The sequence below is a fragment of the Canis aureus genome, chromosome 9 (assembly GCF_053574225.1).
Source record: "Canis aureus isolate CA01 chromosome 9, VMU_Caureus_v.1.0, whole genome shotgun sequence".
Taxonomy (NCBI): Eukaryota; Metazoa; Chordata; class Mammalia; order Carnivora; family Canidae; genus Canis; species Canis aureus.
The window spans coordinates 51,784,809-51,812,465 of NC_135619.1; the positions used below are offsets into that span (position 1 = coordinate 51,784,809).

At 49.1% G+C, this 27,657-nt stretch overlaps 1 protein-coding gene and 2 long non-coding RNA genes across 9 annotated transcripts in view; 1 reads left to right on the forward strand and 2 right to left on the reverse strand.

The window, feature by feature from the left end:
• The window catches only part of LOC144320918 (uncharacterized), a 29,616-nt gene extending 24,188 nt beyond the window's left edge, over positions 1–5,428 (reverse strand). Inside the window, exons 1-2 of the long non-coding RNA XR_013386531.1 lie at positions 4,594–5,428; positions 971–1,056 (exon numbers count right to left, since the gene is read on the reverse strand). This is a non-coding gene — a long non-coding RNA (uncharacterized LOC144320918). The remainder of the gene's footprint in view (positions 1–970; positions 1,057–4,593) is intronic.
• The window catches only part of JDP2 (Jun dimerization protein 2), a 42,507-nt gene continuing 19,530 nt past the window's right edge, over positions 4,681–27,657 (forward strand). For 4 of the 7 annotated variants that reach the window (XR_013386527.1, XR_013386528.1, XR_013386529.1 and 1 more), the window contains exons 1-2: positions 4,826–4,982; positions 15,950–16,173. Coding sequence is in view for 4 of the 7 variants with exons in the window: in XM_077910039.1 (XP_077766165.1) it covers positions 4,886–4,982; positions 15,950–16,173 (321 nt within the window). In the remaining 3 variants the exon portion in view is untranslated. The other 3 variants (XM_077910042.1, XM_077910040.1, XM_077910041.1) reach the window with 3 other exon arrangements.
• LOC144320922 (uncharacterized) lies at positions 17,461–18,974 on the reverse strand. The gene is made up of 3 exons (XR_013386535.1): positions 18,717–18,974; positions 18,158–18,412; positions 17,461–17,708 (listed from the first exon to the last, which is right to left on the reverse strand). It is a non-coding gene; the product is annotated as an uncharacterized LOC144320922 (long non-coding RNA).

A 27,657-nucleotide genomic window follows, 5' to 3' on the forward strand; every position in this document is an offset into this window, starting at 1 on the left:
TGACTTTGGGGCCATTTTATTCATGTATTCTTCAGCTTTTTTTTTTTTTTTTTTGGTGGCAAGTGTCAGAAAATCCAACTTAAAGTATCTTAGCAAGCAAGAGAAAGGAGATGTATTGATTCCATCACTGTGAAGTCCAAAGACTTAATTCAACATAGTCTCATGGCATGTTAGGTTCAGGGACTCATATGATGATCTCACAGCTGTTTCTCTTTTTGTATGTGTTGGCTCTCTTTTCTGTGTGTTGATTCTGTGCTCAGTCAGATTCTTGTCACATGACAGGAAAGATAGCCACCAATGGCCACCAACTACATTCTCACACTGGTGTTTTCAAGGAGAGGAGTGCCCCTCTTCCTTAACATTCACATATCAAATCTCAGGGAAGACTCAGATTGGCTCTGTTTGGGTCACGCGCCCATCCCTGAATCAATCACCACAGCTTTGAAAATGGACTACTCTAATTGGGCAGCTCTGGTCACATACCCATATTTGGTAGAGGTGGTGAAGGGGCACCAGGATTGAGACTCCTCCAGGGCCACAGAGAGAAGGAGAGAAGTGGTTCTTCAAAAAAAAGGAATGCTGAAGAGAACAACATACACCCACTACACTTCTCTCCCTAATTCCACCTGGCCCAGAATTTTAACCGGAGAATTTACCGTCTCTTCACCCTCCAAAGACTTATTGTGTTAGATTAAGGAGAAAGTGCTGGGCTTTCCCCAGAAATGTCTACATTTCTATGGGTGCCAATTTATTATTAAACTTTTAGACATGGGAGTCTGGATGGCTCAGTAGGTTAAGCACCTGACTTTGGCTCAGGTCATGATTTCAGGATTCTGGGATCAAGCCCCATATCAGGAGTCTGCTTGTTCCTCTGCCCCTGCCCTCTCATGCTTGCACACACACACACACACACACACTCTCTCTCTCAAGTAAATAAGATCTTTTTTTAAAAAAAATTGTTTAGACATACCTGTTGTTTTATAAAATTCTCATTGATTATTGGAAGAAAAGCCTTCTCATTCTCAACTCACAAATTTTCTTCTCCAATACTTCAGCCTTGGAAAAAATATAACATATATATTTAATATATATCATATATGATAATATATTTCAATAATATATAATATATAAATGTATATTTTATCATATGTTATATATATTTAAATATATCACATATATGTATCTTTTAAAACTTTAAATCAAACCACTCCTCAAAATCACTACCATGGAATTTCTTCTCTCACCCTAGGAAAGGGTGTGGGAGGCTTATTTCTCCTGGTAGGTGTTTGCTTGAGCAAGGGAAGGGCAGGAGGAAGAAACCATCATGAACAGGTCTCTGTAATTTGCAATATTTAACAGCTAGTTTCAACTTCTTGTTTGATTTCATAATACCATCCTGCCCTTCAGCATAGAATTCTTTATGGCATTTTCTTTAAAATTACCAAATTAAAAAAAATACCCATTTTTGAAAAATTTGTGATAACTCCATGAATGACCAGGGACACAGAAAAATTAATGCTGAAATTGGCTTTGTGTGTACCAGGAACTGCAAAATCAAATGCCCCCAGGGGCCCAGCAGGTCCTGTAAATGACCTGGCAGGCTGGGTGGAGACAGTGTCAAGCTGGGCTGTTTAAGTCCCATCTCAAGGAGGCGGCTTCTAGTGGGCTGCAACCCACCGCTGCCATTCAGGAGTACATTCTGTGGTGGATATTAATTATTCACTCCTACATGATTTCTTTCTCCTCCATGGTACCTGGGATGACTGAGCTTCCTTATCTCTTTGAGATTAAAAAATGGTCATGTGACTTGCTTTGGCCAACATAAGCTAGAGCGACATGTTTCACTCCAGGAGGAAACCTTTAACTGCTGGTGCCTGGTCCTCTCCACCTCTCTCTCTTTCCCTGCCACTGTGGCCATGGATAACACCTGTTGATACGATGGGGCAATACTGAGCCATCACCGTAGGACTTCTGCCCTGGACAATTACCTGAATCCACAGATGTCTCAGGTAGGTAAAAAATAAGCCTTTTTTTGTGTTGAGCAGCTGAATTTTGGAGGATGTTTGTTAATATGGCATAACCTATTTCATCCTATTAAATGTTTCCTGACTCATCTTTCTTGACAGAAGTTAGAGATCTAGAGTTTTGTGTGAAATCTTTGGTACGTTAAAAAAAAAAAAAAAAAAGTAAGGTTGAGTCAGCAAAGCCAAATTCAACCTGCCAGTTTGTAATTTTTGGCCTACACGGTTTGAATGGAACAACTGATGAATGTTTTTTCTATGGTGCAGCAATCTTGTCGGGACTCCTACAGTGCTTATCATCTGTGTCACATAATCAGTTCTTCGTTACTCTCAGCCTTGCTGTTTGTTGGTGTTCAAGACCTTATTCCTAACTAGATAGGAGGTGGGGACAAATGAGGAATCACATCTTAAACCTTGTGTACCTCACAGGCACATGACTAGTTGCTTGGTTGATTTCTCAGAACTTCCTTCTTTAATGTTGGAGAAACAGTTCTAGCCATTTCACTTTTTTCCTGTCTGCAAAGAGCTTTGGAGTCACTAATGTCCATTAAACTTTCAAAGGCAATTGTCCAAATAAGTCAGAGATGCAAAACTCAATGTGTCAATCAGGACTTTTCTAGTTGCACTACAGATCTTGCTTGACTTCCAGTGGGGTTACATCCCAATAAACCCGTCATGAGTTGAAAATATCAAAAGTTGAAAATGCATTTAATACACCTAACCTACTGAACAGCATAGCTTAGCCTAGCCTACCTTAAACTTGCTCAAACACTTACATTAGACTACAGTTGGGCAAAGTTACCTAACACAAAACCTATTTAATAATAAAGTGTTGAGGGTACCTGGGTGGCTCAGTCAGTTAAGAGGCTGCCTTCGGCTAAGGTCATGATCTCAGGGTCCTGGGATCGAGCCCCACATCAGGTTCCCTGCTCAGCAGGGAGTCCGGTTCTGCTTCTCCCTCTGCCCCCTGCTCACATTCTCTCTCAAACCAGTCAATCAATAAATAAAATCTTAAAAATAGTAAAGTTTTGGATGGCTCATGTAATTTGTTGAGTACTGTACTGAGAATGAAAAACAGAATGGTTGTATGGGTACAGAATAGTTGTCAGTGTATTGGTTGTTTACCCTGGTGATCAAGTGGCTGACTGGGATCTGTGACTGTCAATGCCCAGAGTCACGAGAGAGTATGGTGAGCATATCACTAGCCCTGGAAAAGATCAAAACTCAGACTCTAGTTTCTAATGAATGCGTGTGGATTTTCTACCATCATAACACTGAAAAATCATAAGTCAAACCATCATAAGTTAAGGACTGTCGTAATAGGAAATCTAAATTCAAACTGCCTTAGTTAGGTTGGATATAATTTACTGATTCCTACAGCTAAAAATTCCAGAGGGAATGATGACGTCAGGCACGGCTGGCAATGCCATCTGAGCTTGATGTGTCTCACTCTCTCTTGCTTGGCTATCCTCTACTCTTCTTTGCATTAGCTTCACTCTCAGTAGTGCACCTCTGGCAGTTTCAAGTCAAGCTTCTGGCAGCTTCTCTTCCCAGCAGATCCTCAACATTCCTAGCCTCATCAGACCCACTTAGGATATGTGATAATCTCTCAGTTTGGCCATTGGCCAGGGTTTATTAATCAGGCCTTTTGTAGTTGCCAGTGATAGGAAAGCTACATTTAAACTGTCTTAGGCTGGGTCTCTTGCCTGTCCCTAAGAGCCAGTGGTAGGTCAGCTCCATCCAGCAGGGTTGGAAGAAGTAGGCCAATATCTCCATAAACAAGTTGGTGTATGGCCTCTCCCTCCAGCTACTTCTAGAGGCAATGACTAGGTAGAGATCTGGGAGGGGGCAATGTGGCTGGAAGGGAGAGCTTGAAGCTGTGTTTACATGGCATTTCATATACAGCTGAAAAACATCTGTATGAAATAATGGAGAAGACCTAATGGATAGGACAGGGAGGTGGAGGGGGCTAAAGATCGCCAAGTTACTCCTGGGTGCCACCCCTGTAGCGTATTTAATTCGTGGGGGAAGCAAAGGCCCAGCAGGACTGCCGGTGGCCCAGCTATGTCCAAAGCAGGCCCTGGAGAGGACTTGCTCTAACCACACACACTAATTATTAGCCCCCACACATAGATCAGTTTAGTTTTTTCAAAGCCCCAGACGAAGACGCATAAAGTAACGTTGCCCCTGTTCAATGTTTTCTTCCATATAAACGTCCAGACCTCATTTTCGTAGGGAAACATCATAAGGCAGTTTCATAGTACCCACTTTGATCTCTGTGCTGTAGTAAAGGTGTAGTTGGCCTTTCTGGGGCTCAGCGTCATGTTCTTCCACAAGACTATCGGATTTCTACTCATTTTCCACTGTATATTCTTTCAGGACCTTACTTTGTTTTTACTTGCTAACTTCAATGTTTTGAGGGAGACTGCTGATGGTGAAGGTGAGAAGGGTCAGTCAGTGTCATGGGTGCTCGATCCTGCCCCACGTTCCCCAGCGAGACCAGTCCTCTTATCCAGAAAGCTTCCACCGCCCGCACTGGGAAATAAGCAGAATAAAACCTGACTGTACTCACACCGAAGAGACAGGCTCATTCCGTTTTGCTCATCTGCTCCCATCTGTCTCAAGTCTTGTTGTTTCTTTCACTCTGAGCATCTGTGCTCCAAGAAGGCATGAACTTTTTCTTTCACTTCCTTTCTTCTCTGGGTGATGACCTGACATCACTCTGGGAAGGAGGCTGAAGGTTACCGAATATAAACACTGTCACTCACTCCCATCTGGCTTAGGCAGAAAGGTAGGCTGGGCATGCCGGGGGCTTGGAGGTAGGCAATGCCAACCGTGGTGCCAAGGCCTTGGGAGCCGCGTGTATGCAGGAGGGCTCGGTGTCTCGGTGCCTTTACGTCCTGGAGGGCGCATTTCCTCTGGAGTCGCCATTAACCATCGACCACTCGAGGAGGATGAAAGGTGGGAGTGGGTTGGCCGTGGAAGCCCTAATGGGGGCAGAAGGCCCCCGGGTGGGCCGAGGGCTGGGTCTGCTCGGGGCAGTGTCCCGAGCCGAAGGGAGCCCGCAGGGGCCGGACGGGAAGCCCAGGGGTCAGCCTGCGGCGTCCCAGGGAGCGCAGCGGGGTCGGCCGCAGGCCCGGAGGAGGGCAGCCCGCTGCGGGCAGCCCCGGGGCTGAAGGGCGCCCGCGCCGCCAGGTGGGCTAAGGTGGGGGTGATCCCTCCGCCCACCCGGCCTTCGCCCCGGCTCGCCACGTCCTCCCCTCACTCGCCCTCGGTCCTGCCACGTCCGAGGAGGGGAACGTGCCGGAATGCCCTCGGGCGGGGGGCGAGCGCTGGGGCGGCCGAGGGCCCGGCGAGGCTGGGATGCTGCGGGGCCCGTCCCGCCGCGCCTTCCGCTGCCTCTCCCGGGCGCCGGCGGCCGCGTCTCGCTGGGAGCCCCGCGCGGGGATGCTCTTACATAACCGCCGCCGCGTCCCGCTTCCCCGGGGGTGGGCGCCCGGGGCGGCGCGCGGGGCGGCGGGCGGCGGGCGGAGGGCGCCCGGGGCGGCGGGGGAGGTGAAGGTCAGCGGGTGTGAGCTCCGGATCCACACCCCCTCCTCCCTGTCCCCTCCTTCCCTTCCTCTCCGTCCCCCTCTGACGTCTGGAGCTGGCAGCTCGGCGGGTTCCGCATTCCCGACCCCTCCCCGCCGCCCAGGGGCCGCTATATAGCCGGGGCTGATGCAACCCGTCCCGCCGCCCGCCACAGCCTGCGGGAGGGACGCTCGGCGGCCGCGACGGGGGGCGCTGGCGGCGGCGGACGCTGCAGCGGCGGCGGGGCTGGCGCCGCGGCGGCTCCCGGGCCGGGACGGGCCTGGGCACCGGGCGGAGCTCGGCGGCCGGGCGGCAGCGGCGCTGCGTGGGCACGGCGCCTGCAGCCGGGCCCCGGCCCCGGGGGCGCCGCCTCCGCCTCCGCCCGCGGCTTGTGCACGGTGGGTGCGAGGGCGCGCGCCGGGGGGCGCCGGGCCGGGCCGGGCGGGGCGGGGCGGGGCGGGCCGCGCGGGGCGGGAGCGGCGGGAGGGGCCGGAGGGGCGCGCCGGCCGCGGGCACCTGGGGACCGAGGCTCCCGCAGCCGCCGTGGCCCGCGAGCTCCGTCCCGGCGGGGGGCGCTGCAGCACGGGCCTCTCCCGCCGGGCGCCGCGCCGGGGAGCCGCTGGCTGCCCTTTGGTTCCCGCCCTGGGACGGGAGGCTCCGTCCGCTCCGCGGGCGCCCGGGGCGCTCCCTCCGCCTCCCCCCCGCGCTCTCCTCCCCCGTCCGTTTGCAGGGAGGTGCTCCCTTCGGGCGGCCGGGAACACGGGTGAGTGGGGGAGCAAACCGCCCGGGGTGGGGGTGGGGGTGGGGGGAGACGGGCGGTGGGACGTGGGGTGGAGGCCGAAAGGCCAGGGAGGTGCAGGGTGCCGGCGGTGGAGGGGTGACAGGGACCTGCTGGCAAGTCGTGCCGGCCCCCACCCCCCTCGCTGGGAGGAAGCGCTGCTCTTACAGGACCTGGAGAAGCGCTGGGGCTCTCGGTCCAATGAAGAGGGCTCCTCTCAGGGCCATTGCTCTGGGGTTCCGGGCAGGGAGCGGGCCTGGGGGCGGCCCGGGGGCCCCTGTGGGCTCCCCCTGGCTCCCAAGCCAGGTTACATAAGGAAGGAAGCCTGCTCCCCTAGGTAACCTGCTCCTCCTCTGCTGCCCAGCCCAGTTTAGAAGACTGTCTTCTGCCCCGCCCCTCAAAGGAGCTAGAGGGATTGGGCCATAGGGCCTGGATCCCTAGACCCTGGGGTGGCCGACCCAGGCTTTGCCTGGGTCAGTGGGAGGAGCTGGGGAGATGGGAGGTCTTGGCTCTCCTGGAGGGATGGATGGGCCATCCTCGTAGCTGGAGAGGCTGGTGGAAGAGGAACTCAACTGACCGCTTGATTCAGCTCCAGTTGCAACGTTGCCTGACCCTTGCTCAGTGTAAGGCTCTCGCTACAGTGTAAGTCCAGGGCATCCAGCTATGACCTGACCGCATGTGCTCAGGGCAGACGTGCTGGGGTCTGTCTCTCAGAAAAAGGGCTTGCGGACTGTGAGGGTATGTGTACCCAGGTGTCAGTCTTGGTGGACTCTCCTCAGGGTCTCACTCTGAGGAGCATCTCATCTGAAGCTTTGAACTGTGATTGGGTGCCTGCTTGTCCTGTAAGCCCTTGCTATGAACTGTGTTCCCATATCATCTCCCTTCCCCACCCCAGCCCACCTCCTTTCCCTGAGGGTTTTTAAAAACACCTCCCATTGCTTTCATCTTTCCAGCAAATCTGGCTGCAGCTTGGATGGACGCCTTATCTTCCTTTGCAGGTTTCTAGGGGAGAGTTTAACCAGGTATCAGGTGTGAGCATGGCTCTGGTTTTATATATAAACCTGAGGACTGGGGCCGAGAAGCAAGATCTATTCTCGTGGTGCCTCTGGCTGGTGAAGGTTTTGCCTTGTTTAAAATAGGGAGGACAGATTTCTCAAAGACTCTTCTGTTCCTCTTCTTCTTTGGCTTTGGTTCAGAGCTGCCAGCAGCTCCAGAATCTTCCTGAAGAGCTGGGTGCTGTGAGATTTTGAAGGGCTGTTGGAAGGCATGTGTGTTGAGGCCTCTGACTTTCCTCCTAGGTTGGTTGCAGTCACCTCCAAGGAGATGTGTTGGTAAGTGCTAACAGTGTCCCCTAAGGAAGGATTTGGTCGAGGATCTCTCTACTCAATAACTAGCTTTTGCGGCCACCAGGGTGTGTTGTCTCCCCCACCTGTTTGCAGGACCTGTGGGCATCTTTTCCAACCTGCAGAATCCTTGGCAGGATGGGCAGGGCTAGGCTCTCTGGGCCTTGTTTGTCGCGGGGCTGCTGGTATTGCAGCAGGCCGCCTCTCGCACCGGTGTCTCTGTTTCCAGCTGCGCTCTGGAAGAGAGGGGCCCGTGCGATTCCAGGTTGGCCTGCTCTGTGTTCATTCTGCCCAGCTCAACTTGAGCAACTAGAGCCAGGGCTGAGGGCAAGCTACATTCTTTTCTGCTTTTCTGCTGCAGGATGCAGTTTGCTTTTTTCCATGCGAATGAATTATGTTTGAAACCGAAATGGGAGGAAGAGAAAAATACAGTGAATGTGTATGGGTATGTGTGTGTGCATACCTATATAGGCTGGGGGGGTGGGGTGGTTAGCAGACACATTATTTTTCCATTTTCCTTTAATTAAGGCTCTGTGGAGGTGTGTTTGAAAACAGAGGGTCTCCTATGCCTTTGAGGAGGGTGAGAACACTGTTTTGGCTGCGTCCCGGGCCATATGCAGCATATGGTGGCCAATGAAACTGGGCCTGGCTCGTTCTGTTGCTTGTCTTGGCAGTCGGTTCCGTGGCTTGTGTTACCAGCTCTGGAACTTACGGGCTGCCAAGCTCTGTGTGCCTGTGTGTGTGTGTGTGCGTGTGCGTGTGCGCGCGTGTGCACTCTTGTGCGTGTGTGTGGTTTGGCCTCTCCAAGCTCAGCAGAGACAAATGCCTTAGCGACCCAGGGTTGGATTTTTCAGTCTGTGTTTCTTTACACTCATTGCTAGCTGTGGGAGGCCCGGCCAGAGCTCACCGTTCTGGCTTTTTTTTTTTGTATTTTATTTATTTATTTTTAGTCTGTTTTCTTGCTGCAGCCTATGGGATTCCATTTGTGGAGTTGCATTTCCAAAGCTTTAGCTAGCCAATGGTATTTTTTAAAAAGGGCCAAGAATTTGTCACACACTATGTGCCTGTCTGTGTTATGTATCATACTATGAACTATTCACACCGATGAGCAGAGATGGGGTGAGTTGGGAAGAGAGGATGGAAAGCTTACCCAATGGTAATCTTCTCACTCTTCGCTATTTAGGACAAGGATCTTGGCAGAAATGCCTTAATGTGTATTTATTGAGCATCTACGATAGGCAGGGGAGAAAGCTGTGTTTACAGGCAGGGCCTGATCAAAAGCATGTCTCTGGTCTCCAGGGAAGAATCTTTCCTGGGGGGAGATGTTCCAGTTTCTTCCATGGCTAGATGGTTCTGCCAGGGTCATGCATGCCAGTGTGTCACTCGGGTGGCTTCTCCCAATCCCTGCCATCCCTATCACCCCTCTCCTTGGTGAGGATATAAGGACTGACCCCTCCTAAGCAGTGCAGGAATACAGTAGGTCCAAGGACACAGAAGATGCTGGCCCTCTGCCTCTAGAGGCAAAGGTGGAAGACACTGGTCATGTCTTATTGCCAGTGATCTCTGCCCCTGGAGGAAACCTTAGGAGAAACCAAGGCAAAGGACAGATGCTGGGCCTCCTTCCTGCAATTTTGTACCCAGTGCTGATCTGGCATCCTTTTTCCTTTTTTTAAGATTTTATTTATTTATTTAAGTGAGAGAGAGCGCAAGCAAGGGGACAGCAAGAGAGAGAGAGAGAGAGAGAGAGAGAGAGAGAGAGAAGCAGACCCCCTGCTGAACAGGGAGCCTGACGAAGGGCTCCATCCCAAGATCCTGGGATCATGACCTGAGCCAAAGGCAGACGCTCTCTCGATGGAGCCACCCAGGCGCCCCGATCTGGCATCCTTTGTTTCTCTTCTGCAGTACTGGCCTGGATGCAGGATGGTCTTGCAGGTTGGGGTTTACAGCTGCAAAGTGGGATGGCAGAGAGCCCTCTGGGGAAGAATCCTCTTCACAGCCATAGGAGAGGGAGATCTATGCTAGGTGGGAAGTGTGAGGAAGGGATGTCGAGGGGTCATCCAGCACTGATATCCCTCCAGGAAGGAAGGCCTTCATGACTACACTGACTTCACGCTCACTAGGTGCAGGCGCGGTTCCAGGTACTTTCCAAGTATTAGCTAATTTAATCCACTTCTCAGCCTTACAGGGCAAATAACATTATTTATGACTCCCACTTTACAGCTGAGGAAAGTGAGATGCGGGGACATTAGGGAACTCGCCCAAGGTCACACAGCTAGCACAGGGCAGAGATTGCAGTCACCCTCAGCTGATCGGGCTTCAAAGTTCTTACTCTTAACCGGCAACCTCCGCCCCCCCCCCCCCCCCACCCGCAGAGTTGAGGCAACCATCGGAGACCCTTGTGCCGCCGCCCCTGTTCTCAGTCTCACAGATTTCTCCATTCTTTTCCTCCTTGCCTTCTGGATCATCTTATCTTTTGGAAACTGATTTACCCACATCATTTCAGATTCCAGGAGAGAGATCATTCTGGATGATTCCGTAGCTCCAAGAACAGGTTTGCTATTTAACTCTCTGAGATTCACGATAGTTAGTACTATGTTTTGTGATCACTGGCCTGCTGCTCACACCCCTTCCTGCCCAGGGACTTCTGTCCCCTCCCTTCCCATTTTCCTCCTGGGAATCTATCTTCCCAGGCTCTGGCTCCCAAGAGCTCCCCCCCCCTTCGCTGATTCTCAGTTGCTGGTTACCTGCCCTTGACTTCTAACTGCCCTAGAGTCCCTGGGGCCTGACCTGGAGCAGCCTTACTCCTTAACTTGCCCCCCCACTCACTTCCACTTTCTCTTAATGCTGAGCTTTGTGGCTTTGGGCCTTTTGCGCTCATCACACACCCAATTCCTGGCTCCTGACGCCAGGCCAGGCCAGTGATTTGCCTGGGTGAGGGGGTGCGGGGCCGGCCTTCTCAAAAGAGGCCCAGGGACCTTCAAGCTTCCCTTAAACTTTTACTTCTATGGACAGAGAGTTCAGGATGTGGATTCTAACTTTCTCTTAATCTGCCCTCGTCCCCTTTTCGTCCGTCTTTGCCGTTCTATTCGATTATGACGATTACTGGGCACTTTCTAACAAGAATAGCCACCACTTGACCCACCACTGCAAGATTGTTACTTATTTGTAGATATTTGCATTGAAAAAAATTTGATGTCTTACAGGGTTATATACAGTAACCAAGAGAGGAAAATCAGAGGAGAAAACTTAGGTTACCTCTACCTCTCCTTTCAGCCAAATTGACTGTTCATATTAGGATCTTTCAAGGCGACCCAATATCTGGAACTGAAGTGTATTATGGCTTTTCTTCTGCTTGTATAAGGCAGCACCCTGACAGCGTGCCTGTGAGCCCCCAAGGACGTCAGAACAGGGAAAGACAGATGTCACATCTGTCACATCTTTGTTTTAGGTTCTTACCTCTTAGACCCGTCTGGTCCCTGTCTTTTCCAGGCCCACTTTTAGGGAGCTACGTCACATTTCTCCGAATCTTAGGCTCAAGAACAGCTCAGGGTCCACTATGACCTCCTGAGCATTTTCTATCTCATCCATGCCTTACTTGTCAGTCTCATTCAGATCCTTGCATTACCCAGTTTTTCTTCGCTGGCTAGTTTCCAAGTTGTTCCTGGTCAATGTCCCTAGTCGCCCAGATCTTTTTGGATTCTGGGCCTGTCTTTTGAGGTCAACCCCCATCTGCCAATTTTGGTCTTCTGGCAACATATAGAGCTTGCTCTTTATTTATGCATCACAGTTACTAATGGAGACATGGAGCATATTTATCTTCCATTCCGACCTTCTGGGCCCTGAAGGGAAAAATCTCCGGGTTCTTCCCCTAAAGCTTTTAGTGCGTAGCTCTCCTTTTCCTCCTAAATTGTTTCCGTATGGAACAAGCAGTGGGGGAGATGATTTCACCTCTTGTCATCTTTCCTATGTCTTCCTTGAAGTGGGTAAATTCCTCCTGGCTGCTGTTGGGTCTCTGCCACTGCCCCCCGCCCCCATTTTTATAGATCCCTAAATCACATCAAATTGTTTTATTTTTCAAATCACCAAAGTTGCCTTTCAACCTTGGATCGTCAGCCAGCTTTTCCAGTTAATGAGGACCCGGTTATGAAAGGCAGCCGCTCCAGCTCCTCCATCTTCTGCCCCAACACCCCCCCACCCCCACCCCAGAGCCGTTTAGGATGACTTCGCGCTGGTGAATGTCAGCTGTTGTGATTGTCTGCTAGGAATGGCATGTGTTAAGGACTTTGTGGTTTGTATCTGAGCAGTTAGGGGCGCCCTTGTTGGGGGGAGGAAAAGGAGCGGGATTTTTTGCTTCTGCAGAGGAAAGCGTGGCGTCTGATCCTCTGAGGCTTGCCACTGGGATGGGTTCATGGGGGAGCAAGAATGGCAAGAATTTATGGGGCTGCTTCTCCCAGGGGGTACTAACCCCTCTGAGGGGGTTCCACAGTAGCAAAGAATCCATTATATTTTGGGATCATTTGTTAGTGTCTCATTTATACCATCTGTATGAAAATAAACAGAAGCTGCAAGCAGAGCCTATCATTCCCGGAATAGAGTGGGGTCTGGCTTCCATCTTCCTGAGATGGCTTAGGCAGGGGAAACATACAGAAGCCTCTGGAGTATTTTTCTTGGGGTCTGCTGTGGGAACAAATAATCTGGAGGTGGATAATGAGCATCTAAACTCCCAGAGATAGATCCTTACCCCACTTACTGAATTTTGCCCCACCATGACTTCTTTATTGTTTGTTCATTCATTCATTCACTCATTCATTCATTCATTTTAATTTATGCATTAGCTCAGCAAGTATTTGTTAATTACCCTTTCTGTGCCAGCAATGATGCTAGGCACTGGGGTGCCATGGGACAGCAACCAGCCATGACTGGGGCTTCTGCCTTGAAATCACCCCTATGCTTGCTGAGTGACCACATGGCATCTTTTGCCCCCACAGGAATTGGCTCTTATAGTATGAGAAGGTTCTGGGGCTTCTGGCCAAGCAGGAGATTTTGCTCTGTATTTTTGCTTGGCTGCACACCGGAGGTGTGGTGTCCCCATCCCATTAAGTGTTTGTGTCTATCTGAAGTACCAGGCACAGAGCATTTCCCAGCCTTTCATTGCCTGTCTGTTTTGACTAACTCAAGCATCCTTTTGGGGGTGGTGGTGGGATCACTGACTCCTTGTGGCATCAGTTCAGGTCTGGCAGAGCAGATTTTGGAAGGTTCTCTCCTCTTCTGGAAACGCGATATGAATGACCTTTGTCAGTTTAGATCAGATAGCCTGAAATCACTCCCCTCTGCTTGCGAAGTGTTCACATGGCTGGGCCCAGGCATCACTTTGCCACCTAGGAATGAATCCTTCCATTGGCCCCTTTCTCATTCTCCCTGGAGGAGGCCTTGGGAAACATGTAGCTCATCCACTCTGCTCCAGAGCCACTTTCTGGTGTGGAAACCTGCAGCCCTCTCTGCATTGCAGGCCTGGCTCTGGAGTGTGGCGGGGTGACTTCAGTCCAGTTCAGGTTTAGGGAGGGTCATAACACCTTGACCCAGCACATATGAGATGTCTCAGGGGCCATGTCTAGGCTCCCACCCAGGCTACCTCTGAGTGAGGCTTGCCACTGGGATGGGTTCACAGGGGAGCAGGAATGGCAAGAATTTATGGGGCTGCTGCTCCCAGGGGGTGCTTACCCCTTTGAAGGGGTTCCACAGTAGCAAAGAATCCATTATATTTTGGGATCATTTGTTAGTATCTCATTTACACCATCTGTATGAAAATAAACAGAAGCTGAGTTGGTTGTACCATGGGGTTATTCAGGGAATTTCCTAAACTTAGATCTGCATGGAAGGCAGAGTAGAGGGTCCTCTGTACAAGAGAGTGATCTTCTATTAGGGGCTAGTGTCTCAAAGTCCATCATTAAAAGGTCATTAATATCTGCATATATATCTCTTGAACCCTAGGAGGGGAGACAGAAAGGACAGGGTGAGAAAGCTTTGGTTCTAAAACCCAGGGACCAGGAGTCCAGCCCTGGCTTTTCCCCCCTGTGTTACCTTGGGCAAGTCATTTCACCTCTCTGAGCTTTAATTTCCTCATGTGCAAAATGAGGATGTGGTTTAGATAAGTACAGGGTCTCCTCCAGCTCTAAGACTATAACTTGATGTGAATGAGTCTCAGATCCTTTTCTGAGATGGCCCGAGGGACACTAGGTGCTAAGGAGGGGAGAGGACCTGGGTGTGGGAGGCAGAGCAGGTGGAGAACAGACAAAGGGCTTGGGGTACCTCGTGAACTCAGGTATGCAGCAGCTTCTGTAAACAGCTTCATAGGCAGGTGCCCTGGGGTACTGTTGGTGAAATGGCAGGTCCGCTGTTCACTCACATGCATGTGTCTTTAAGGAAAGTGATGTCCAGCAGAAGTCTTTGTGTTTTGAGGGTACAAACCCCTCTCATGCTTTTCCCATCAGAGTGCAGGACCTATTGAGAAAGGGACACAGGGTTGTACAGGGAACCAAATTTCACCTTTGTTTATTATTATTATTTAAAGATTTCATTTATTTAGAGAGCAAAAGAGCACAAGTGGAGTGGGGGTGGGGGGCAGAGGGAGAGGGAGAAGGAGACTCCCCCCTGGGCAGGGAGCCCACCATGGGGCTCCATCCCAGGACCCTGAGGTCCTGACCTGACCCAAAGGCAAACACTGAATGGACTGAGCCACCCAGGTGCTCCCGTTTCACCTTTAAAAGAGAAACAGAGATGGAGAACATGGTATGCACTTGTGGCCAAAAGGGGCTCCCTAGTGGACCCCTCTCCTGCAATCTAGATCTGGAAGCCTTCATGGGGAAAGAGAGTTGTGGGTTATCCCCCCAAGGCCACTCTTATGGGAGGCAGTAAGCCCAAGACAGTGGCCATATGAGAACATTAATGCCGCCCAGGAGGGAAGTGTGGTCCAATGGATATCACATCTCCCCTGTCCCACCAGATACATCCCTCTCCATGGGAAGAGACTGATGGAGATGGAAGGGTAGGACAAAGCTCCCCCAGGATTTCCAGGCCAGTTGAGGTTTTGATTTTCTGGCCCTGTGCAGAGAGGTGGGAAGGGAGAGACATTCCCTTTGCAGGACTGGAATCCAGGAGCAGCTTTGTACTAAAATGTGCCTTACCAGGCTGTACACATCTGATCTCCATATTCTCAGTGCCTCCTGGCTCTTGGTGGTCAACAATGGGAAGGGTGGGTGGATAGATGGATGGATGGTTGGATGGATGGATAGATATGAGCCCTGTAAAGGACCAGAGAAGCCTGGATTTCTGGGCAGACATGCTCTCTTTACTGCCGTGTCCTAAAGTGACCATTTCTTATCCGCGAGCTTCTCCCAGCAGAAAGACGGAATAAGAATTCTCTGGTATTGCCGTGTTTAACTTAGTCCTTTCTTTCATGCCTGAATCTGTCTTCCTTTGCACACCTCCTGGGTCTGGCAGAGCAAGAATATGTATTTGCTTTGAGAAAGAAGGGACTGGGAGGACTTTTCTGATCCCCGGGCTCCACTGGGAAAGCACATGCTCATGTACTTCATCTTTGCCTCAGTATCTTCCCCATAGACACCAGATGCACACACTCACACACACACTTACCTTGAACTTCGATTTGCTTCATTTCGTATTCAGGGTGTCTTAACAAGTATGCAGAAAGGGATGTGTGATTTGAGGGGAGGCACCGTGCCAGAGCAAAAAATAGCTCCCTCTCAAACAGGTGCGAAGGTGCTTGAGATCCCACCATTGTAACCCGTTTTCTTCGGCGGCAGTATGTTGCAGTTTAAATCCTGGCCACTCCACTTTCAACTGTGTACAGTCTTGAGCGAGTTATCTAAGCCTTGGCTTCTTCCTCTGTGTGATGGGTCTGATTCCGTCTCGTGGGGCTATTGGAAGGGTTACCGCAGTGCCAAGCACATAGCAAATACTGAATCGATGTGGCCTGTGCTTGGGTTAAGCGTTGCCTTCCGTGCCATGAAGAACTTTGATGGGAATTAATTGATCAGAGCTCCCCTCTATAACAGAATGGACTTAAGGGCAGGAGGAGCAACTGGGTGGGGAAGGGGTTCAGGGCAACGTTAGTAAAAGGAAAGAAGAGACCCCAGCCAGGCGTGGGGGCTGAAGCCCCTCATGGATCCCCAGACCTGGCTGACGATGTATGTCCTGTCTTCTCCCACCCACTCCAGGCTGGGCTGCCGCTCCTCCTGCTATGATGCCTGGGCAGATTCCAGACCCTTCCGTGACTGCGGGCTCTCTGCCAGGGCTCGGCCCCTTGACCGGACTCCCTGGCTCGGCTTTGACTGCAGAGGAGCTGAAATACGCCGACATCCGTAACATTGGGGCCATGATCGCTCCCTTGCACTTCCTGGAGGTGAAACTGGGCAAGAGGCCCCAACCCGTGAAAAGTGAGGTGAGCAAGCCTTGTTCCTCCCGGCAGAATCCAAGCATAGGACGCCCGGGTTACAGCCCCAGTGTCTAGCCCACGTTCACCGAGTGACCTAAGCATTGCTGCTCAGCGTGGGGTCTGAGGACCAGTAGAATCGATGTCACCCTGCAGCTCATTAGAGATGCAGCATCTCGGCCCCGCTCCAGAACCTCTGCATCAGAATCTGCATTTTAGCAATCTCCCCCCGGGGGAATTCATGGACGTGTTACCGTTTCAGAAGCTCTGGGCTAGGACAGGATGCTGAACCTGTGTCTGGTTCTTCCAGGGGCAAAGAGTGATTAATAACAGTAATGAGTAATGATATATTGGCAGTCTCTCTGCGATGTTGGGAGGATCAGGGGAGATCGTGGAAACATGCACATGCTTTGGAAACTATACAAGAGAATGCCAATCGTGGATTATCTTTAAAGATTATTATTTTTAGTCACATCATTGCCTCTACCCCTCTTGGCCACAGGCTGGAGTTGAAGGTAGGCACTTGGGGAAGGGGTGGTGTGGCATCTCTTCCCCCAGCAGCTGCCAGGGATGGGCATGGTGGCGGTCACTCAGCACCATCTGCTTTAGATGATGTTTGTAGAGGACCCACAGGTGAAGCACTCCCTCCTCGGGTCCCTTGAGGCTGCAGCTCCCACAAGCCTTCCTTGCAGAAGAGCAGCGTTTCTCTGGGGACTGGTGAGAAGCAGAAGTCCTCAGCGTGGGTGAGCTTCAGTGCTGTACACGCCCCCAGCCACTTCCCCAGGGGTGGCAGTTTGTCCGGAGACCTGCCCCACTGAAGTCCCCAGCAGGGCCATTTCTTTAGAGCCTGCAGAATAGCTGCCGACTTGGAAGGGAGAAGGGGCCAATGGTGGGAGAGGGAGGAGGGGAGGAGGATGTGGGAAGCCGCTAAGCATAGGTGCTCATTCATAGGCGAAGGTGCAGCTGGATGTGGGTCCATCCCATGGCATGGAGCACAGAGGGCTGGACATTCAGGAGAGAGGGACTCTTGAGTGGGTAATGGTGTCTGGGTACTGCATAGGGTTTATTATGCAGCTACTGCTCTGCTCACCCTGCCCCAAACCCCAGGAGTACCATCAAAACTGCAAAGAGGGGCCACTGGGGGCTTGGTCAGAGGGTGGCAGACTGGCCCTTTGCGAGCTGGATCTGGCTCTCAGATGTGTTTTGTTTGGCCCGCACAGTGTTTTAAAAGAAACCTGAACCAACATTTCACCTCCAAATTTGGATTTTAATCTTTGATTAAGAAATTGGGAGATCTGGTCACATTGTACCCCGTGCGGGCCTGGCAATAGCTACATGGAAGGCAGAGTCCCACCTCACCTCTTTCCTCCCTCCAGTTTGCCACAGGTCCTGCGCCTCCTTATTGTTCTTGATTTTGTTTACAATGCTGGTTTTGCTTTTGTTACCACAAGCTGCCTTCCTTTACCTTACTGGGCTTGGCTCCCGCTGGAGACATTTGCGCTGAAGACACCTGGATGAGGTGCATTGTAGGTGCCCATTAAAGACTGTTAAGTACAAGATGAAAGTTGATAGTGATTATATTATTCTTCTGAGTTGATTTTGTAAATCAATGTGCTGTTAATAGCACTTCCTGGCTTTTTTAGTGCTCTGTTTTCTTTATGGAGGGCCCCTGTCTTTGGTCTTTTGCTATTCCCCTTCCCAGGCTCATAACTTGAAAGCATCCGTTTCTGGGTCGTTACAGTATAATTGCTGTTTAAAACCAGCAGCTGAGCAGTTTCACTGGGGTGCTGAGGCTGTGGGACCAATAGAAGAGCCAGGTGCCTTGGTCAGGGGCTGGCCCAGCAGGGATTTGCCTGGGGGCTGAGTTACCACCTCTTCCCTTTCTGCAAAGGGCGCCGGAGGAGCTTTCTTTTTCTTTGGAAAAGGGCTTTATTTGGGTTGGGTATTTTTACATTTCACAGCCTCCCCCAGATTGGTGGCATATGCCCTGTACCTGACAGTGACGTGCTGTCTTCACAGGCACCCACAAACGCCGCACCATCCAGGCCGTGAAAATAACAAGCCGTTTTTAGGGCGTATTTGCATGTCCCCTCCCTCGCTGTCAGACTGCGGCACCGTGGGGGCGAAGAGGCAGATGGAGCAGCGCAGATTGTGCTGGCGTGGAGCGAGGTCAGCCCGCACTGGGCACTGACCTCCAAATGCTTCCTAGGTCAGACCGAAGATTGGGGGAGGGTCCTTCTTAGAGCAACTAAAAAATAAAGGAGACGGGGAGAGAAACTTGCAGCTGGAGAACCTTCTGTCCCCAAGATTTATTTGCATATGGCGAACTGCCTTTGGAAGATTTTCACATTGGCGTTTTAGACTAGTAGAAGTTTCTTGAAGAATAATAAGATACTAGTACCCAATTATTAAGCATTTAAGATGCACCAGGCCCAGTGCTAAGTGCTGAAGTTATGATTTTTAAAAATATATATACTTTTTTTTTTAAGATTTCATTTATTTATTCATGAGAGACACAGGGACACAGGCAGAGGGAGAAGCAGGATCCCTACCAGGAACCTGATGTGGGACTCGATCCTGGGGATCACGACCTGAGCCAAAGGCAGATGCTCAACCACTGAGCCACCCAGGTGTCCCTGAACTTATGATCTTGTTTATTCCTCTTTACTCCATCCTGGCGATTATGTTCTCCCTGTTTGAAAGAAGAGGGATTTGAGGTCCAGGGAGGAAGAGGTCAAGCCACTCAGGATCACTCCGCTGGAACGAGGCAGAGCGGGGCTGTCTGGGGGTGCTGCTGCTGCTGCTGCTGCTAGAGTGGTGCTGTCTCTGTTGCTGGGAGACACGCACTGGGCATGGTGCTGGGTGCTCTTTGTGAAGTGTCTCATTGAACACTTTGGATTGTTATTGTCATGGTTTATGCCCACATTACAGATGAGGTCAACAAGACTTAGCGAGGTCAAGGTCATGTAGCTGGGAAATCAGCCCAGCAGTCTGACTTTAGAGAGCCAGAGCATTCACTTTATGCTGTGTCGCCCACCCACTCCAGGCTCTCTATAGCCTTGCATGCTTCTAATCAGCCTGCTGTTGTGCTGGGGAGGCCGGACGAACCTGGCTCCACAACACTCGATCATTTTGATGACATGGCCCCATTAGTGCTGAGCCCTGCAACTCCTGCAGCCTTGTCGTCGTCGTCGTCTCCCAGGCCCAGGAGAGAGAGCCAGCCCGGCTGCTGTGCAGGCAGCTCTGTCCGAGCTGGCTCGCAGGCGGTCCACCTTGCAGAGGCCAGCGGTCTCCTGGGCCGTGGCCAAACACACGAAGCAGTTTGGTAAAAGAAAATTGGGGGAATTAAGTTAAACGACAGGTTTTGTAAATGATAAAGTGCTTTGTGCTGATGTTGTTATTATTATGTGGCTGACACTTAAACTATTTTGGTGCCAAGAGGCTGGCTGCAGTCCATTTGTCCAGCAGATATTGCTAAGCAACTACTATGTGCTCAGTACTGTGCCAAGCCCTGCGAACTGAACCACAAACAAAGTAAATGAAGCCCCCTTCTCTTGGAGCTGCACATCAGAGTTGGGGGCATCCAGAAATACAAATACACAAAGTAATATATAATGTAAAAGGTCAGGTAGTGGTCAGTATTGTGAAGACAGATTCAGGCAAGCAAGCAGATGGAGAGTGGCCAGAGGGCTCATTTGGCTGGCTGGCTGGCTGGCTAGGGAATCTGGGGATGTCATATTCTGGAGGATGGGATTTTTAGAGCTGATTCTTCTTCCTGGCCTCTTTGTTCTTCTTGCCTTTCCAATATTCCTTTTCAAGACAGGGTGCTCTTGAGCTTTCTCTAGAGTTTTCTTTCCTTTCCTTTTTAATTATATAGCCCCTTCTAGCCGGGACTCCTCAACCAGCCAGCCCCTACTGGCCTGAAGATCGTGGTCCTCCCCAGGGCATCTCCGAGTGTGCTGCTGCAGCCACACCCTGTGCCTGGAATCCCTTTCCAGTAGGGAAGGCAGGGAGGCCAGAAGCCCCACCCTTACACACATATGGGCACACACACACACATACGCACACGCACATACCCCAAGCTCTTAACTTGCTGGATGGGACCGACCCCTCACCCTCACCCTCTGTGCCACTCTGCCAGGCTCTAGAGGACATTTGAGTTCAAGGGAGTTTGGACTGGGTGACCTTTTAGGAAAGAGGCTGCAAACTGTCATTCCATGGGCAGGAGTCAGCCTACGGATGAATCTCATTTGGCCCTGATGATGTGGTTTTCTTTCTTGCTCTTTTGCTTTTTTTTTTTTTTTTTTTAATTGAATGAGTTGTTATATATAAAAGCCAGGAAATGTGGACTTTCTGGCTCCTTAAAAAAAAAAAAAAATCCAGAAGATCTGGCCTCTCTAGGCCCACACCCTTATAAACACCAAGAAGCTGGAGCTGAGTAGCAAGTGCTCACCATATTAGCACCTTCAATTTGCCACAGTCTCCACTACTCCCTGTTGCCTTCCACACAGCCTGCTTTTGAGCCTGAGTCATGTGTTTAGGCCCCCAAGACAGGGAGGACATCTTACATTTCCTTTTATTTCTACTAGACTGTGTGCAGTGCCTTGTATAGACTGCATGTTGGATACGTGCTTGTTGGCTTAAACATTAATTAGCTATGTTGATTTAACAAGTCACTTAAACTTTCTATTCCTTGATTTCTATATCTTTCATTCTTATCTCCAAGCACTGTCCATTTGTTTTTCTACTACTGCACTTAAGTGACTTTAGGCAGGAAAAAAGAAAAAAGGAACACAATGAAAAACCAATTAGTTCTAAAACTTGGCTAATCATCAAAACTGCTTGGAAAACTTTTAATAAATACAGATTTCCAGGTCCACACCCTGGGTGTATGGGCTCAGAAACTATGAGGGCAGAGTCCAGGGAGGGTGTATATTTAGTAGGCTCAGAGATTCCTCAGCTACATTTGGGAACCTGACTTTCACCGTTCATACCTCTCCTCCGGCTCTTCTGATCCTTGTCAGGAGCATTCCAAGGGCTTCACCTTGAGGACTCAGGTGTGCACATTCCATCATGGACAGCCTTTCCAGCCTGTATTCCACATGTCGACTGGATCCATGTCCTTGTCATCTTCAGGGCAGGGGAGACTTCGCTGTTTGCAATTTCACACTGGTCACTTCCCGACTTCTGTAGGGGCCCTACAGAACAGCTATGGGGGGTTCACCTTTGACAGGGTGTGAATTTGAGTCCATGGACTATAGGGGGCTCTTGGAAGGTGTGCTCATTCTCAGCCACAGGTGGTCGTCCCAGAGTTTGTTCACCAAAATGTTCGCCTATGTTTAGCCTGAGCATACAGAGTTGCCCCAAATCATCTGATGTGCTGGGTAAATGTTGGCGTAAGCACGCTTGTGTTTTTAGTGATTTAAAACATAAAGGCAGCCCACTGACATTTTTTTTAGCAAGCTTTGCATAATTGGTTTTTAATTTGTGGCTCTTTGAAATAGCATTGGCCTTCTTCCCCCTGACTCAGACACTTTTTCTGTCTCATACTTGTTTGGCAGAGAGATCCAATCTGTCCCTTCTTGGAACAGGAATCTCCCAGCTCATCTTTGAAATCCTGAGTTTCCACTTTAGTGCTGTCACTTTGTTAGCACATTGTCAAAAGCCGTTAGCTTTTTAAATTTCCTTTAATAGCTTAATTGGAGGGAGAGCAAGCAAGAGCTAAGGGCCGCTCTGGATGTATTTACCATTGGCCCCTCTGCTACTGAGTCCTCGTCGACGCAGTACCCTAAGCTTTCACAAGGGTTCTGACACTCCTGTTTTATATCATAGGTTGGTCACACCTGCTGTCGTTCTTGGACAGGGTCCCTTGGAGAGATGGTGGTGGGGACATGGCTGGATCTGTGTGTCCTTAGAAATCAGACACCTCTGCAAAGTTCAAGGAGTCTGGTGCTCCCTTCTTAGATTCTCTATCTTAAATTGAAGATGATACTAGTACCTACTTCTTAGTGCTGCTCTGATGATCAAGTGAACTAACGCAGGTCAAAGGTCTCACGTAATGCCTGGCCCTCAGTAAGATACACAATAAATGCAAGGTATGAATGGGATCCACTTTTGCAATGTGTCAATTATGCAAGTTAGTTTTTGTAATTGATTCAAACGCTGTTCCTTGAGCTTTCATCTCCTCTAGGGTATTTTGCCTTTGGACATGATGAGTGAGGTCCCAAGTGTCATGGGTTCAGGGCACCATCCTAGTTTCCTAACCAGAGGGACTGCTTCTGGGTCCGGGGAAGAACTCTGGACTCAGGCTCAAGCTTCTGGGTTCAAAGTCTGACTCCTTCACTCATTCCCTGTTCGACCTTGGATAAGTCAGCTGTCTTGTTGAGCACTGGTTTCCTCAGCTATAAAAGGAGGAAACTCATACTCAACTGAATTGCATCATGAAGATTAATGGAGGCACTGTGTGAAGAGATGACCTTGACTCCAGCACAATATAGCTGTAAACTGCCTCTTCTAGGGGCTGCAGCCCATGTGCAGTGAATCACACCACAAATTCTGACAGCACTGGCCTTTCCAATGTGTTATACCTTTGACCTGGATTTCAGGATAGCAAGCCGACCTTCCTATTTCTGGTTGTTCATTCGGGTTTAATGCAGCCAATTTTAGTTACCATTGCAAACTGTAAACGAGAAGGCCCTTCAACCCTCTGTTTTCCCCTAAGCTGCTTTGTGTGACCCCTGTCTTGTTTCCTGTGGTGTTAAGATCACTGCTGGATTCCCGTGAACCATTTTTTAGCAGCCATACAAAGTGGCCTCTTGCATCAATGCTGGCCATCTCTCTTTGGTGTCCCATGGTCCACTGGCAGCATGGACTCAGACTTGGGAAACTGGGTCATCTCACTGGTGAGCTCTGGCTGAACAACTCTGAGGCCAGCCAAGTCTCTCTCAATTCTACTGTGCCCCAAGGCACAAGACCACCTGGCCTGAGGTTGGAGCTCTGAGACCTGGGACTTACTGGCAGATTCAGGCCGGCTGCAGAGGTGCTGGGAGTCAGGTCGTAGGCTTCCTCTGGGTTTAGTGTCCCCTTGAGCCTGCGCACATCCTTGCCCCATGCTGGGGCTCAGTGTGCTCTGCTCCGTGGCTGTGGCTTTTACTAAGCTACAGCTAAGGGGCATGGAGTTTCTTTACTAAGCACAGTGTCTGTGCATGTTCTGGATGGAGAGCCCCTGCACAGTTTGCCTCCATAGCCCTTCTTCCTGTCCCTTCGCCCAGCCACCACCAATTAAAAACAAAACAAAACAAAACAAAACAAAACAAAACAGAAACCTTGGCTCTTTGGAAGCATTGTATCAAAGCAGGATTGGCTGCATTAGAACAGTGTGGCTCTGGAGAGGTTACTAGACATTTGAGCTTCAGTTTGTGCCCTTCTAAAAATGGGGGAGGCAGATCCCTATCTCACACCATATACAAAAACTAACTCAAAGGCTTAGTATAAGAGCTAAAACTATAAAACTCTTAGAAGGAAATAGCTGTTAAGCTCTGTGAACTTAGATTAGGCAATGATTTCTTCGATAGTACACCAAGCCACAAGGAACAAAATAAAAAATAGATAAATTTGACATCATCAAAATTAAAAACTTTTGTGCTTCAAGGGACACAGAGGAAAAAGTCCACAGAACAAGAGCAAATTTTTGCACATTATAGATCCAATAAAGGACTCACATATAGAATATGTAAAGAACTATTGCAAATTTTTTTTTAAGATTTTATTTATTTATTCATGAAAGACACACACAGAGAGAGAGAGGCGGAGACACAGGCAGAGGGAGAAGCAGGCTCCATGCAGGGAGCCTGACATGGGACTCAATCCCAGGACTCCAGGATCATGCCCTAGGCTGAAGGCAGGCGCTAAACCGCTGAGCCACCCAGGGATTCCCTATTGCAACTTAATAATAAAAATGAGCAATGCACATTTCTCCAGACAAGATATATGAATGTCTAATAAGCACGTGGAAAGATGCTCAGCATCATTAGCCATCAAAGACATACAAATCAAAACCACTGAGATACCATGGCACACTTAATTGGATGACTCTAATACAAAAGAAAAATTGTAACAAATGTTAGTGATGATGTGGAGAAGTCGTAATCCTCATGCAATGCTGGTGGGGATGTAAAATGGTACAACCACTTCAGAAAACAATCCTCAAAAGATTAATTCCACTCCTAGATACATAGCCAATAGAAAGAAGCACATGTCCACACAAAAACTTGTGCATGAGTGTTCATAGCAGTATTATTTATAATATCTCGAAAGTGGAAACAACCCAAATGTCCATAAATTGATGAGTGGATAAATAAAATATGATATATCCATGCAGTGGAATATTACTTGCTCATAGAAAGGAATAAAGTACTGATACTTGCTATACATGGATGAACCTTGAAAACAATTATGTTTAGCGAAAGAAGCCAGTCACAAAGAACCACATACTGCAAGATTCCATTGATAGGAAATGTCCAGAATAGGCAAATCCATAGAGACCGGAAGGAGAACCACTTCCCTGGTGCCTGGGGCTGGGGGAGATGGGAGAGATGGGGCGGGGGTAACAGCTAAGGGGCATGGAGTTTCTTTTGGAGTTAATGAAAATGCTCTAAAATTTATTGTAGTGATATTCACACAACTTTGTGAATTCACAATAGCTATTGAGTAGTGTACTTAAAGAGGGCAAATTGGTATGTGAATTTTATCTCAATAAAGCTACTTTTTAAATGAGGAAGAATAATATCCGTGTCACATAGGTGTGAGGAGGGTTCAAGGACATAACCATGTAAATCATCTGGCATGTAGCAGGGCTCCAGAATTAGTAGCCAGAATGATTAAAATGCCCTCTTAAGCCAACAGAAGTGAAAAAGCCAGGATCTGGTTGGGGGCATTTTCTCCTCTTTCCTCTTTATTGCTAGCGGCCATCCAGAAGCAATGAGAGCAATCTGGCAGGATTTTGTATGGAACTTGGGAGGAAATATGGAGTAATCCTGGCTACTCATTAGAGTCCCCTGGAGAGTGTTTTAAAAAAAATATTGACATGGAGCCTAGAGATTCTGATTCAATTGGTCTGGGTGGGGCCGGCAGGTGGTTCTAGCCTATGGCCCTTGGTTGAAACCTCTGGTACAATATAAACCGGTGCAGGTCTTTGAAGGAGTGAGGACATCTGGGTCCAGGATAGAAGGCTCGTGTAAGCAATGCACTTTATAGTTGGCAAACTGCTTTTGTAGACCTTATCTCTTTTGATCTGTTTAACAACAGTACAGAGGTAGGTGTCATTAGGGCCATTCGTTGGGGAGAACTGAGATTTGGAGAGGTTAAGTCATTTTTAAAGCATAATTTTGTTGTTGTTTAAGGCAAGATCCACACACATGCTCATACCTATTGGCTATCAAATCCAACACCTTGGGGGAGCACCTCCAAGTTAATGCCTGGTGCCAGGTTAATCTATTTTGTGTAGACTTCAGAGCTTTTTCTGCTACTCCTCTTTAACTGATGAGCATCTTGAGAATACAGGGCAAGCTGATATGTTATTTACGTATGTCCATAGTCACACACACGCCACTTGTAATTACTGATCCGTGTGTGCAAGGGAACCATGAGATGGAAATAATTTCGATCCTGGGGCTGTCAGAAACCTGTAGCTGCTCCTCATAATCTCTGAGTGAAAGGTTTTTATCAATCACATCTTATTGTTCTCATTGAATGACTATAATAAGTCTATGATACAATGTGAGCCCCTTAATAAAATACCATCTATCTACTTAGTATATTGTGGTATCATTTGAGCAAGAGACTTCTGCTGAAACCAATCTGAAATCCACTGGCTTACATTGGTGCTACTCAAAGTGGAGGCCGCAGAGCAGTGGCACCAGCATCTGGGAGAGCATTAAAAGTTCTTGGGTCTCAGGGCACTTGGGTGGCTCAGGGGTTGAGCATCTGCCTTTGGCTCAGGTCGTGATCCCGGGGTCCTGGGATCGAGTCCCGCATCAGGCTCCCCACAGGGAGCCTGCTTCTCCCTCTATCTATGTCCCTGGCTCTCTTTCTGTGTCTCTCATGAGTAAATAAATCTTTTAAAAAAATTCTTGGATCTCATCCCAAGACTACTAAAGCAGACGCTCTAGAGGGTGGAGTCCAGAAATCTGTGATGAAACAAACCCTCAGGGGCATTCTGATGCTCACTGAAGGTTTAGATGACCCGTAATGTCCTCTCCAGCTCCGACAGGCAATGAGTCTCTGAGAATGCTTACCAGGGTCTAAGGCCACATTTTTCTCCAAAGCGATCTCAAACTTTCTGGAGGGACCGGCACACCATCAGCTGTCCATTAATGTGTGTGCTACCTGAATTTGTGTAAGGCAAGGCTGCAATCTGAGTCAGCAGACATTTCCAAACTAGTTATTTCCAGGTATTGAGATCCTCCCAGCTGCCAACCTTCACACCCTAAGGGACTTCCCAATTATTGAAGCTGCCGAGCTTGTCAATAGGCCGGCTCCTTTATAGTTTTGGAAGGGAGGATCAGATAAGCTGTTCATTGCTGTAGCTGGCTGGAGTTCTCCACGGCTGCTCTGGTCTGAGAACTTGGGGCTGGGAGAGCTGTCTGCCTCCACCCCACCCCCACCTCCACCTGCCTGGGTCCTGCAAAGCCCTTCCTTTCCCATCTCTCAACTTTTATTGCATCCATTTCATTACATATATTACTCATGATAAAACCCTTCCATCCTCCAGGCCAGGTATCCTTGGTTGTGAATTCATCTGGCCGTGTCACTTGGGTGGGATTTTTATTAGCCAGAGTTCAATACCCACGAAATAGAGGTCGCCTGTTCTGCTCAGTGATTTGTCTGTTATCTGTGCCTTATGCCTGAAAGAAATTGGCTGAAATCCGTGTTTTAGCTGCACACTCTGCATACAGATTAAACCGAACTGCATTGGTGGAGAATAATTAAGCCAAGGACCTTGTTTTTCACCTTCATGATGAAAGACAAATGACTTCCAAGGCTTTAATAGGATGATGGCACTTGAAATGTTCTTCTACTTTGGCCAACTCGGGACTTTCAGAACAGCCCTGTTCATGAATATTCTTTGCAACAACTGCATTTTCATTTAATTGTAGGCAGTCATTTTGCAGGAGCTCTTGTCTCTTTTTTTTTTTTTTTTGCCCCAATATAATCAAGGCATATTACACTGCTGTTGTTAAAGAATCAGTTTCAACTGTATTATTAACTCTTTTTGAGAAAATTGATTTTCCCTGCCAGTCTTTTGAGGGTGGGGGAGGGAGAGTCTTGTGGGGACCACTATTTTCTCCCTTTCTCATCTTTTGAATCGAATGTCAATTGGGCAAGAAAATTGATTGATGGCTTAGTGGGAAACCAAACCTCACCAAACCATAAATATGAAACAGGCCTGAAATAGATAGACATATTTCAACAAAAGCCATCGTTCTTCAAATA